Source organism: Peromyscus maniculatus, chromosome 1 (genome assembly GCF_049852395.1).
Source record: "Peromyscus maniculatus bairdii isolate BWxNUB_F1_BW_parent chromosome 1, HU_Pman_BW_mat_3.1, whole genome shotgun sequence".
NCBI lineage: Eukaryota > Metazoa > Chordata > Mammalia > Rodentia > Cricetidae > Peromyscus > Peromyscus maniculatus.
The window spans coordinates 103,939,595-103,954,367 of NC_134852.1; the positions used below are offsets into that span (position 1 = coordinate 103,939,595).

A 14,773-nucleotide genomic window follows, 5' to 3' on the forward strand; every position below is an offset into this window, starting at 1 on the left:
AGAGATGCTATTCATGGGGACTCCTTTTCTTTCCTCAACAGAGGCCCAGTGTTCCTGCTCTAAGGGGGGGGGGTGTCTAATGCCAGCATGTGAGTCATCCCCACTTGCTACTGCGCCTTCCAAGAGTTTTAGGTGTTTGTACATCAGCCCCTCTTTTCTCTTGCCTCGTTTGCATCATCCGCTGGCCTCATCCAGCTCACTGCTTGAACAGAGTGTTTCCCTCTGAATCTACTCTGTAATTCCATGCTGGCCCTGGAAAGAACTGAGTCTGCCGAGGGCGTCAGATTCAGAAAGGAGTGGGGCTCGGCAGTTGGTGATGGATAGAGTCCAGTACATTCCGTGATTGGCTCGTGGCTTCCGGGCCGTTTTGTACATTTCTAACTGCTGTAGGTCTTAAGACTGCTTTCTGAGAAAAGTCATGTTTTTAAATGTTAGGTAACTGTTGGTTTACCATGAATAATTAAAGAGTTTTTGGAATAATAAATCACTGTTTTGACTTTTTGCTGCCTCTGGTGTTCCCTATGGCTTTAGGTGCAACAACAAGGTTGTACTTCCAGTTTAGATCAGTTCTGTTTCTTTATGTACATTTTGAACATGGACACGGTGGATACTTATGACCTCACAGTCACCTTTTCCTATAAAAATTTCTATCTATCTATCTATCTATCTATCTATCTATCTATCTATCTATCTATCTATCTACATATGTATGTGTGTGTGGTGTGTCTGTGGATGTAAATACTATGTCATGCATCTGGAAGTCAACTCGTGGGAGTCGGTTCTCTCCTTCTACCGTGTGGGCCTTCAGATTAAACTCACATTTTACAGTAAGTAGCTTTACCCACTAATCTGTCATACTTGACCTCATAGTTTTTTGGGGTCAGGTTCTCACTGTGTCACTCTGGCTTTGCTGGAACTCACTCTGTAGACCAGGCTGGTCTCAAACTCACAGAGATCTATCTGACTCTGCCTCCTGTGTGCTGTTACACCCAGCTCTCATAGTTATTTTTTAAAGGTATATTTATAAGGATATCGTATTTGTGATTTTTCTCACCTTCAGAATTTCTAAAACTTGTTTTTAGCGTTTATGCATATGCCCTCTTCCTTTTGGAAAGCCATTTTTTTTTTCCAATTGAATATGTTAAAGGCTGAGAAGTCTCACAGTCAAGAAAGCTACTTACCGGCTGGTGAGATGCCTCAGTGAGTAAAGCATTTGCCTATCCAAGCTTAAGGACTGCTGCTCAGATCCCCAGAACCCACACGAAAAGCTGGGTGGATGCCATGGCCTGCAAGTCATCCCAGCACTCAGAGTAGGAGGCAAGGGACTTCTGGAGCAGGCTGATTACCTAGACTGGCCAAAATTGTGCTGTCTGGGTTCAACTGAGAAACTCTGCCTTAAAAATTAGATGAAGAGGGACTTAGGAAGACTCTTGATGTCAACTCAACCTTCAGTCTCCACATGTACCTACACACATACATACATACTCCCACATAGATGTGTGACTTACATGTGTGAATACACACACACACACACACACACACACACACACACACCATGAAAGAAGGGAGAGCTCTTTATATTTGCTAATATATGACTTCTTGAAGTTATTTAAGAACACGAAGTACCAGTTAATAGTCCGTAAAAAAATTGTTATGAATGGGCTGAGGCAATGGCTTGTTTGGCAAACTGAATTGTTTTATAAGCATGAAGACCTGAGTTTGATCCCCATAAACCTTGTAAAAATGCTGGGTATGATGGCTTGTCTTTTTGCTTATAATCCCAGGGCTGGGGAAGCAGAGGCAGGAGGATCCCTAGGATAGTTTAGCCTAACTGATGAGCTCCAGGCCAATAGGACTCTGTCTCCAAGAAAGTGAACAGTGTTTTTAAGTATGAAAATTGAGATGGACCTTTGGTCTCCACACTGGAACACACAAGCATGTGCTTGCACACACACACATACACACACACACACACACACACACACACACACACACACACACACACCCCACACGGGGGTGGGGGAGAGAACAAAGGAGAGGCACAAAATTTTCCCTACAATTTGTTTCTACTCTGTTTTCAAATTCCCCCTTTTCAGAAAGGCCATGTTGGACTCTGGTCCTAGGCAGCATGGTGATGGGAGCTGGACACATCCTTCCTTTCTTGACTAGGGGTATGTCTCTAGCCCAGGCTTCATCCTCCATCCAGGACCTCTCTTTGAGGCAGAACAGGGCTTCTTCTTTCCCGCCTCCTTCTCTGAACTAATCTCTTCTTTTGGTCAGATTTGCCTATTTTATATGTTTTTTTCCATATGAAGTGGCAAGAGAACAGTTCACTGCAGTCACATCAAAGTGTTGACAGGGTACGATTGGGAGTAGTGGCTTTGTCATTGAAACTGTTTCTATTTTCATGAGGAAGCATTTTCCTATGAATATAGTGCAGTGGAAAGCACGTCTATTTCAGAAGTAGAGAGCTGTAGGAATAAATTTCAGCTTTACCTTTTGCTAGCTGGTGAAATGGAATAAAGTGATTTGACCTTATAGTCAGTTTCTTCTAGGCAAAGTAGTGAACAATAATCTATCTGGTAGGGTAAGCAATTTCGAAGATGAGATGATGTATTGGTTATAAACTCAAGGCTTAATAATCAGTAGCTGTTGTTATGATACAGCTATGATTCCATTGCTTGTAAATGTCCCCTAACATTTTATTATAAAATATTTCAAATATACAGAAAAGTTGAAAACATTTGATAGTGAACACTCATAAACTTACCTTGAACATGCTAGGGAAGTACTCTACCAATGAGCTACATCTCTAGCCCTTACCTCCTAATTTTATAAATAATATTTAAGTATATTTGACTTATCACATGCATATTCTTCATCTATCAATCTTTTTATCCATCTTATTTTATAGATTTCAAGGTAAATTATAGACATCTTCCCCTAAATAATTAAAGTTTTGTATTATTGAGTTCAATATTAGTTTATGATGCATATAATAATAATAATAATAATAATAATAATAATAATAATAATAATAATTTTTTTTGAGACAGGTTTTCACTATGTAGCTCTGGCTGTCCTGGAACTCACTTTGTACATCAGGCTGGCTTTGAACTCATAGAGATTCAATTGCCTCTGCTGCCCAAGTGCTAAGATTAGAGGTGTGCAATATTATGCATGAGCCTAGTTTATGATGCTTTTTAAAAAATTTAGTTTAATATATAGGGGAACAGACTTCATTATGACATTTTCATACATGCCTAATTTTGGCTGATTTCTCTCCCTCTTTTCCCCTCCATCTCTCTGTCTTCCATTCTTGCTTCTATCCTTCTGCCTCCAGTGTTCCCCCTTCTAGTTTTAAATCATGATTCTTCTTTTTTGAGGGGAATAAAGATCTACATATAGCAGAAACCACAACTTTATGTGTAGTATTTGATATGTAAGTCAGTCTGCTATGAAGATACGAAATATTTCTGTGCCTCAGAAAGTTTCCCATTCATCTTCTGGGCTGTCCTCATTTTGATTTCTAACACAGAGTATTTCCTGAGATCTTCAGAGCTAGAATTCAGACACTTGTTATAGGCTGGTTACAGGGGCATTTGTAAGCTGGGTGGTTGCATGTTAGGCATCTGGTCATACTGCAGATGTTGGAACTAGGAACATTTTTTCCACAAGAAAGCTTGCAAATTTTTCATAAAAACATAGCCCCGCTATGAAAATGCAAAGGAGGCTGATGGGAGTATACGGACCAAAGAGAGAACAAGAGGGTGGAGGAGTGGGGAGGAGACAATTTTTGTTTGAAATGCCAAAATGAAACCTAATTCTTTGGATGCTAATTTAAAAACGAAACAAAACAGTGCTTCATTCGGCAAATAGTTATCTGAGAACTTGCTAAGCACTGTGGGAAACACTGTAGAATCAAATGAGTACAAACAGCATTTTGAGGGTTGTGATAAAAATAGAACCCGAGTAGAGCAGAGTACCGAGAAGGGGGAGCAGTTTGGCTTTTTCAGACCTGGAAACACAGATAAGGACAATCTTAGGGAGGGGGGAATATTCGAACTGAGTATTGTAAAGGATGAGCTGGCCAGCATTCATAGAGTTAAAGAGTGAGAAAAGAGATTTGAGGATGAGTAGGGGAGGAAAGAGTATGGTGGGGATGGTTTTCCTGAACTTGGAGCGGTGGCTGTATAGATTAAGCTGGAGTGGGAAGTAGACAGGGCTTTGCATAACATGTGAATGCCTACATTATTTCTGCAGTGCAGGGAAAATTATACTCAAGAGACAGAAAAACTTAAGCAACACAGTTAGATTTGTTTTTGATTGTTCTGGCAGTCGCTATGGAGCCTAGGCTGGCTTCATTCTTGCCATACCCCTGTCTCTGTCTCTAGTGTGCTGGTATTACAGGAATATGTAACCATGCCTAGCTGGGTTAGATGTTTAAGAGAGCTTTATGATCAAATTACAATTGTACTTCTTCTTTGTGTTATTATACTTTAATTTTATATTCATATCTGACTCTTCCTCTGTTTATCTCTCCAAAATGATAGGAAGTGTGCCAGTATCTGACAAATCCCTATATGTCGGATTCCTTGCTGGTGCAGAACATTTACCAAGCTCTGAATGTATATTATAATTATTCAGGCCAGACCAGATGCAATAATATTTCTGAAACAACAATTGGCAATTTAGGATCCCGGGTTTGGGGCTATCAGGTAAGCATGTATGGCTCCTGAGGCAGTCTTTTTTTTTTTGCTGATACAGTTGTGCTACAATAGCAATCAGACAAGAGTTTATCACCTATCCTGCATTTAAGTCTAGATGCTGTTGCATTACACTGTAAGACTACCAATAAGTTCATTTGTTCATTCACTCACTCACCAATCATGCTGAGTGCTTATCATTAACCAGTCTCTCTTCAGTTTCAAAGATAAAGACATAAATAACATGATCTCACCATCAAATAGTGAGAAAGATAGATGCACTGACACTAAAATAGACCTTGGCAAGTCCTGGAAAGGGGGCATCGTATGGACGTGTGACAGAGTGAAGTCTAACTCCACTCTTTCTGCACTTGCATTCTTTTATCTGCACAGTATGACTAATGATTGCAATCAGAAACTTTACTGCGTCCCACAGCTGCTCAGTCCCAAATAAATACACTAGGGATTATATTAGTTACAAACTGTTTAGTCTATGGCTCAGGCTTATTATTAACTAGCTCTTTCATCTTAAACTAACCTATTTCTATTAATCTATGTATCGCCACGTGTCTTGTGGCTTTACCTGTGTTCTATTACATCTTGTTCCCCTGGCGGTTCTTAGCATAGCCCTGACTCTACCTTTCTTCTTCCTGTCTCTTTGTTTGGATTGCCTGCCTGGCTCTAACCTGTCTTGCCATAGGCCAGAGAAGCTTCTTTATAACCAATGGTAGCAACACATATTCACAGTATACAGAAAGCCATCCAACAGCAAATAATGGTAATGACACTTTCCTCCTTTAGGGTTGTCTTTAGGGTTAAATATGACCATAAATATGAAAGAATGCCCCTTGCCAAGAAAGGAATACAGTTGTCTTTCTTTCTTCCTTTTTTTTTAAGTTTTATTCTTCTCTCATACTTTATATCTGGACCAGTTTCCCCTCTCTTTATTCCTCCTAGTCCTTCCCCCCACTTCTCCCCAGAATCAACTCCTCCATTTTCCTTCAAAACAACAACAACAACAACAACAACAACAACAACAACAACAAGAGCAGGCCTCCCAGAGATATCCCTGAACATGGCCTAACAAGGTACAGTAAGACTGGGCACAAACTCTCATATCATGGCTGGACATGGCAATCCAGTAGGAGGAAAATGTAACTGGAGTTTTCCTGTGTCCACTCAGCTCCTGCAGCTGCTCAGACCCAAGTAAACACACAGAGACTTATATTACTTATAAACTGTATGGCCATGGCAGGCTTCTTACTATCTAGTTTTTATATCTTAAATTAACCCATTTCTATAAATCTATACCTTGCCACATGGCTTGTGGCTTACTGCTATCCTTACATCTTGCTTCTTATGGCACTGGTGGCTGGCAGTGTCTCCTGACTCAGACTTCCACTTCCCAGAATTCTCCTCTCTGCTTATTCCACCTATACTGTACTTCCTGCCTGGCTACTGGCCAATAAGCATTTTATTTATCAATCAATTAGAGCAACACATCCACAGCACACAGAAAGACATCCCCAGCAGGAAAAGGGTCCCAAGCACAGGCAAAAGAGTCAGAGACAACACCTTCTCCCATTGTTGAGAGTCCCACAGGACCATCAAGCTCCACAACCATAAGGTATATGCAGAGGATCTAGTTCCGACCCATACAGAGTCTATCTCTTCAGTTTCTGTGAGCCTCTATGAGCCCCTATACCCCCTGGCTCTATGGGCTCTGTTCTCATGGTATCTTCAATCCCTCTGGTCCCTACAATCCTTCCTCCCCCTCTTCTGCAGGGTTCCCCTGGCTCTGCCCAGTGTTTGTCAGCCATGTCTTTCTACGGGGAAATAAAAGTGTTGTGTGGCAGGGATGTAAAGGGGGTGGGCTGGGGAGGGCTGAAGCTCGATTACAAGTTTAGACACTAGCTTTGCTACTTACTGATGATGATGCTACTTATTTTGCTACTCAACAGCTGAATGGTCTTGAATAATTCATCTCTTTATTTCCTTTCCTGGATTGCTTTTAGACCTGCACAGAAATAATCCTGCCTTTTTGCACAAATGGTGTTGATGACATGTTTGAAGCCCGTTCATGGGACTTAGACAAGTATTCTGATGATTGTTATAAACAGTGGGGTGTGAGGCCACGGCCTTCCTGGGTCACTACCTTATATGGAGGCAAAGACATCCGTTCACATTCAAACATCATTTTCAGGTGAGTTCTGTTGGTCCCAAGAGGAACTTTGGTTGTTGGGGACCCTTGCAGAATGGCTGAGAGAATAGAATTAGGAAAGTGTGGGGTAATAAAACAACACAGAACACAACAGTGACCTCATTAGGCTTCTATTAAAATTTCTCCATCATGAAACAAAACATCATCTTTTGTTCTCAGGTTGTGTCGTTATTGTTAGTAATTATAACATGAATATTCAATATTGGTTCAACCGACACTTTTGAAGTGCCCACTCTTTTCCTTTCAAGTACTGTAAGACATGAGGCACTTTAAACAAATTACCCAGAATCCTCACAACTACTTTGAGAAGTAGTTGTGATAGCCATCCTTTTAGTCAGGAAGATACTTAGAATCACTGAATTGAGACACTTACAGAAGCCCAACCAGGTAAAGGAAGATTTCTTCCTTGGCGTGGATGCCTACAAACCCACTTGTTCTTCTTTGTCAGTGCTTTCAAGATGTAACACATTTGATACTGGTTCACACCAGAATGAACTGAGTTGGCTCCAAGCACACCTGACTGTGATGTCACATGTTTCAGGTCTGGCTAGGTTGTCTGCTATTCAGCCGGCAGCTGGCTAAATAAAACATTCACCAAGGGCTGGGGACATAACTCACTAGTAAAAGTACTTGTCTATTATGCAAGAGGCCATGTGTCATCGCTAGCAACAAGAAAAGCAGTTGTGTGAATCTGTGGACACCAACACATACATCTTCACTAGAGCTGTGGTTAAATTTGCAAGCATCTTTTTTCTTATACTCTCTCTTAAAGGAGTCAGATTGGATCCTCTGTGTACACACAGTAGTTTCTGACAAAGAGAAGTATAGACAAATTTCTAAATGGTCTTATTAAATAAAAAACATAGAGCCAGAAATTTGGGTTAAGGCCTGAGAGAAAGATCAGAGGAATAGGACAAACCACAAGCTAACCTCACCTCACCAACTCTGCAGCTTCCAAAAAGGAACGACTTCCTGTCTACTCAAGCTTATATACCTTCCTGTTCTGCCATCTGATTTGCTCTCTGTCTAGCTACATCACTTCCTCTTCCTGGCCAGCTCTGTCACTTCCTGTGTGTACAGGCCTCCAGAACTCTATGGTTGGTACTAGGATTAACCATGTGTGTCACCACACTTGGCTCTGTTTCCTAGTGTGGGCTTGAACTCACAGAGATCCAGACAGATCCCTGTCTGCCAGGTAAAGGATTAAGGGTGTATGCTAACATTACATGACTTCTGTGTTGTGGCTGACTTTTTCCTCTGATCTTCAGGCAAGCTTTATTTATTAAAGCACAAATAAAAATATCACCACATTTCAGCACAAATATCACCACATTTCAGCACAAATAAAATATCACCACAGAGAAGTGCTGAAGGTTGCTGCCAGTTTTGATTAATATATGCCTCTAACTATCAGACTCACTCTATTTTCTAACCCAACAGATACCTGTTTCCAAATAAAAGCCAAGACATTGACAGAAAACAGACAGCTTCTTTTAGTTTAATTTCTTTAAACTGTGTTCCTTAGTCTCAGCTGGACTCTTCATAACTATATTATTCAGTTCAGCAATGTAAAGTGGTGGTTGGACAGATGAATCCACTTACATTCTGCCAGATTCAGTGTTTGAAATTAGGGAGATTGAAAAGACTATGAACACTGAGAAAGGCATCTGTATGAGTCTTTGGGTCTGACTTTATCATTAGTTCTGCTATTAGAAAATAAGACTTGGCAATTTATAAACAGCATAAACTTATTTCTCACGATTGTGTCATCCAGGAAATCTAAAATGAAGGTTCTGACAAGTTCTGTGTCTAGTGAGGGAATGGTGTCTGTCTCCAAGATGACACCTTGAAGGCTGTAGTCTTGTACAGCAAAAGGTAGAAGAGTGGAAAGGGACCTAGACTAGTTTTTCTAGCTTTGTTTGTTTACTTGAGACAGCGTTTCACTATGTATCCCCGGCTGTCCTGGAACTTGAAATGTAGACCAGGCTGGCCTGGAACTCATAGATAAACACCTGCCTCTGCCCCCCAAGTGCTGGGGCTAAAGGAGTGTGTCACCACATCTGGTTTGTTTCAGTCTTTTGATGATAATCCCCATGTAAGTCAATCACTTCCCCAAAGGACCTGTCCCTTATCACTAATCTTCGTGCTTGTCTCCACAAGTTAAGTTCTGACTCATGAATGAGGAGCACAGAGTCTCTAGGCTCATCTCTGTTCTAGCAGAGGGGGAAGTACTTCATCAGTTCTTTGTTTCCCTCTTGGAGATTATCTTCAGGGACTGTCCATATGGTTCTTCTAACATCCAGGACTTTAAGGTTGTAAGGTAAAGACCTTATAACAAATAAAGCTGAAGATCAAATTTGATTAAGTGTAATCTTTATCCTTTGTTTGGATGTTTAATATAGGAGTTTTGGTCAAATACCGTCTCTTTTCTTATTGGATTCAACCACCTCAAATAATTCTTTTAGTAATCTGTTTGTAGTATTCATAATCGTCATGAGCATTGTCTTCATTTTCGCTGGAAGTGGGGGCAGAGTTTGTGAGAGACATTTCCAGATGAGAGCAGAAGTCAGCGGGTCATAGTAGCTCAGTGTAGGGAAGGTATTTTCTAAGAGAGCTGCACAGATGCAAAAGGAGCTTGTCTCAAGTGAGATGACTCATGCTGTCTGATGCTCAGTTTTGCGGTGTGAAGAAGAGGACAGGCAGTGACACCTCACAGAGTTGCTGTCATGTTTAAATGAGTTAGCCCAAGTTAGACCTGGTGGCCTTTTGTCCCTACTACTCAGGAGGCTTAGGCGGCAGGTTTGCCTACTTAACAAAACCAGAGAAATGTTAACCCAGCAGAATACTATGCTCTCAGACTCAAACCTGGAAAATCCATGTACATAGAAAGTGAAATGAAGTCTGTTTTCTCTCCTGAACTTTATATCTGTATGTTGTTCCTATCCAGCCCAGAACATAGACACGTACAGACACACACACACACATAGACACACAGAAACACAGACACACACAGAGATATACAGACACACACATACAATTACACACACACACACACACACACACACACACACACACACACGAGTATGCGGGTTGCTTTGGTGGGAAGGTTCAATATGAAATTGTTGGATTGGAGATTTTCCAGCTAAGATTTGTAATTATAGAATCAGGTTCAGCTTGGGTGTCTTTTTGTTCTTTCTATAATTAAATACATGGCTTTGGGCAAATTGCTAATTTATGAAATTGAGAAATACTAATGATTATCTAACCCCGTTATTTAAAGAAGAAATAGATTGTTACAGAAGTAAGCACGATGACGACAGAGGTTTGTCTGTATTGTCTACTGAGCTGCTGTGTCAATGAGCACCCGACACAGATAGGTTTTCAGTAAGCATTTGGTGAGCAGCTGAGGACTTGATAAATAGTAGCTGTTACCGTCCTGCTTTGGCAATTCTTTTCAGTGCACAGTGGTTTTCTTGGGCAGATTTGTATTTTCCAAAACTCATAGATTATTTCTCCAATGATGATTCTCAATCATTTAAGTATAAATTCAGAAGGGACCCCATGAAGAACTGGTTAACTAATATCATTTCCCAGGCAAATTAACTATTGCCAGTGATTAAGTAAGGCTGGTTGTTGGGGATTTTACCCAGGTATCTAGAGTCTCCCCGGAAAACAATATATAGATTTAGATTTCCCATGATTGGTGTAGCTTTCATGTGTCTGAACTGAGAAATTCAAGTCCATGTGCAGGCTGGGTCTCTCAGCAACTCCAAACACTGTTGCTAAGTCACCAGGTGCTTCAGATGACCTTTAAATCAGATGCAGTTTGCTCCTCATGTGGCTGCAGGGACTTCTTTGTTTTGCAAATACTGGAGCATTTCCTGTCTGGGTTGAGCCTGTCAAACTGGAGCAAAGACGAAGGCTGTTGGTTCTCTCAAGAGAAGCCAACCTTTATTTTGAACAAAACCAAAAAAGCATGTTTTTGGTATAAGTTTTTCTCTTTCAAGAAGGATATTAGTAGGTTACAATAAAGCATTTTTTTAAGAGAAGTATATGATAGAAAGGGGAATTTAAAGTTGTATTTCAAACAATGGAAAAGGGAATTTAAAGCTGTATTTCAAACATGTTTACATTTAACATGCCTCAATGTTTATTTTCTAATTCAATTTTTTGCAGTGCCTTTATCTATAAGAGGCTGATGGACTTAGTATTCTGACTAACTTTTTATGAGAAACACTTTTGAATGCATTTTCATGATTTGCTTCCCCTCTGGAGGTATTATCACTCCCTATGCTTACAGTATGTGATAATACTCACAAGAACTGGACATTTGTGTGGTATGTTATAGTTGGTGCCTTATTTCCACATGCATTACTAAAATTTGACCCCATAAAATCTGTGTGTGAGAGAGTTTTGAAAACATTTCTTTTCTGTAGTATGCCTAGGAATTGAGGCTCCCGGAAGTTAGGTAGCTTAGTAAGGATTTGAAATATAACATTGATGTTCTTCCTGCTTCTGCACACAGTTGAAAGCTCAGATGTGTGTTTGTATCGGTCATTTATGTGGCCTCTGTTCTTCTATGTCAGAAAGTGCTGAAGAGGGTATGTGTTCATGAACCTGCAAACCTTTACTCACAGATCTCCATGGGGGACATCCGGTACGAAGCACAGATAATCTGATACCTAATTTCCTTAAGTATTTGTTTGGCTCCTACTGTGAACCACACCTGGTTCTAGAAACCAGAGATAGAGCATAGAAGAACCCCAAATCCTTAACCCAGTGGAGTCCTGGTTTAACAGGTGATAAAACAAGGCAGTTTCAGCAAATATGCTAAAGAGAAAGAAAGGTAAGCCAGGAAGGAGGTTAATGATGTAGATAGAGGTGGAGGTTCGGGTCCTGTCAGTAGTTCATGGTAGAGATAATGGAGACTTGGATTGTGGTGTGGGAGTCATGTGAGAAGGAGTCAGATTCTGGATATATTTTTAAGAGATGGCTGACAGGTCTGGTGACAGATTGGGTGTCAAATGAAGACTAGAGGATGACAGCAAACCCTTGACCTGAGCAACTACAAAAGTTGCCATTAATGGGGACTAAGAAAAGGAAGGGAGGGGCTGGTGAGGAGTTGAGGAATATAAACTCACTTTGGACCTGGTATACTTGAGATGTGTAAGGAGACGTCCATGTTAAACATGCCATGTAAGTAGTTGAATTTTGATAATAAAGTACAGACCATTGAATTGGCACAGTTAGGTGGTACATATGCTTGCAGTGTCTTGGCAGTAGAAAATCAGTGATAATCTATAGTATTTGAATGGACCATTGAAAAAGATAGGTGTTTAATATTTTTAGGAGGCAGGTAAATACTCTTATTTGCTTGTGATGGTTACTTGAGCACTCCAGCCACACCTCATGTATCTTTGTCATGCTTCATATAGGCCTTCTACTTTGGGCTGAATCAGCAACTGAGATGGGGAAAGGCCTGAACTTTGCTTTGTATTTTCCTAGTAAAAATAAATACATTCTCTTGGCTATTATTGTTTTATGAATCCCAGCATAGCTCCTGTGATGGGATACATCAACTGCTAAGTTGACACAAATCTACTCCCCTAAGAAAAGGGAACCCCAGCGGAAGAATTGCTTTGATCAGATTGGCCTGTAGGTATATGTGAGCTGCACATTACTGATTGCTAATTCATATAGGAGGGCTAAGCACAATTTAAAGATGTTACAACTAAAATGGATACTATAGTAAAAGCATTTATGTGGTAGCATATTTAACGACAACACTTCCGAACCATTTTCTGATGGTGAGTTTATTAACATACAAAGCATTAAAATGGAGAGCATCATGCAAGTCATTGTTAAGATGCTGAATTTCCTAAGGGCCAAAGGATTCAATTGCCAACTGCAGGAATTCCTTGAAAGTGTTAATGCTAACTATGGTGATGTCATTTACTTTTCAGAAGCAAGATAGCTAAGTCGTGAGCAAATACTGAGTAGATTTCATAACTGATGAGGTATTATCAAATCATTTATGCTATCAAAAAAAAAAATTGTACCAGGACTTGATGATGGAAACTGGCTTATAGATTTAACATTTTTAACAGATTTAACCACTCATTCAAATGAGTTAAATATACATCTTCAAGGTGAAAACTAACTTACCAATCAATACAGTTTCCAAATTACAACAGTGTTCTGATGGAAACTGAAATTATAGCAAGCTCAAATTGAAAGCAAGCACTTCTATGCATTTCAGTACTCTGGCAAAACAATCCCATAAACTGCAAAAAGTGTATAGCTTTGTATGTCAATTTGACACAAAAATTTGAAAACAGATTTCAAGCTTTCAGGAGACATATTTGGCATACTTATGACACAGTATTCAGTCCACATGTTTCCTGCCAACTTTCAAACAGTTCGTGGGACTGCAACACTCAACTTAAAGAAAAATAAGACCACATGTGTTTAGGAGACTTTCAGGTTTCTGTGGTCTGTTCCTCACAATCACGCCTTATGCCTATTACTGCTTTTTGTTGTTGTGAGCACTTAAGTTATAAGCAATTCTTTACAAGAATGAAGCACACTGAGAACTAAAACCAAAACATCCAATGAGTACCACGAGTACTTCCATCAAACCTGCTATTAACGCATTCCTTTAAAAAAAAAGGCGTCTAAAATCCCACTAGTCTCATGTTGTCCTCTTCTCTTTTGCATTTATAACAAATAAATGTGTTTTGTTGAAATAATAGGAAGCATCAAGCACCAAGAAACTCTTTAATGTGACCAAGTAGATCCTCAGACCAAACCTCCCAACTTGTTCATATTTTCAGGCTTATGCACAAAGAATGTTTCTCATATTGTATTTGAATGCGGTCATAGAGAACTGACAACCTTAATTTTTCTTGTTTCCCTCACTTCAGCAATGGTGACCTGGACCCATGGTCAGGAGGTGGAGTTACCGAAGATCTCTCCGATACCCTGGTGGCAGTCAACATCCCAGATGGGGCCCACCATTTAGACCTGCGACCCAGCACTGAGACGGACCCACCATCCTTGCAGTTAGCCCGCTCTGTGGAACTCAGACACATGAAGCAATGGGTCTCAGATTTCTACGGCAATTACAGAAAGCAGCCCTGAGCAACTTTTCAAAATCACTTTTACTTTCTTCTTTTATGTTCGCTCCACCCACATACCCATTCACTTTGATTTTTTTATATGTAATTACTTTCCCTCATTTGTCATTGTATTTGTTGGGCCAAGGTCGAGACAGAAGACCGTGACAGGGGTGGGCGCAGCCATCCCACCCAGGTGACTGCTCCGTCCTCACTGCCTTTGTGCCATCTCCAGGAAGAACGCCATCCTGGCAGCTCTGATGCCATCAGAACTGGCATGGTTCCTGACTGTCTTTCACCAGGAGAGCCACTTTTCTCCCAAGCGGGGATGTCTCCTCGGTTTTGAGAGTGAAGTCTCTCTGGCCCATTGTAAGCCCCCATTCCTGCCACAAAAGGAAAAGCAGAAGCTGGATTAAAAACGCTGCAGCTGCGGCTGGTGGGCTGTGTGATGCCAGTCCAGGAAAGGGCCGCTTCCTGTGAGCTCCATGACTGCCTTTGAACTGCAATAAAGAACAAGGCAGACCTACCTGTGTGTTGCTCCCATCTCGTCCAGCTGTTGGGAAGGCAGTGTGCCTGGGCTGGCTGCTTTCGGGAAGTCCTTTCTTTTTCTCTTTCCCCCTTGGCAGCCTTCCTTAGTTCTGGGATATCTGCCACCGTGCTGCAGCCAGGAGAAATCTGGCCTTCTCCTGCTCGGTTTCTCTTTGTTTCTAAGGTCAGTTTTGTGGTGATTT

At 40.8% G+C, this 14,773-nt stretch overlaps 1 protein-coding gene across 1 annotated transcript in view; it reads left to right on the forward strand.

The window, feature by feature from the left end:
• LOC102919840 (lysosomal Pro-X carboxypeptidase-like) overlaps positions 1-14,568 on the forward strand; it is a 62,469-nt gene extending 47,901 nt beyond the window's left edge. The window contains exons 7-9 of the mRNA XM_076547323.1: positions 4,554-4,718; positions 6,722-6,909; positions 13,851-14,568. Of these exons, the coding sequence (XP_076403438.1) occupies positions 4,554-4,718; positions 6,722-6,909; positions 13,851-14,067 (570 nt within the window). The 3' untranslated portion in view covers positions 14,068-14,568. The remainder of the gene's footprint in view (positions 1-4,553; positions 4,719-6,721; positions 6,910-13,850) is intronic.
• Positions 14,569-14,773: the final 205 nt, after the last annotated feature.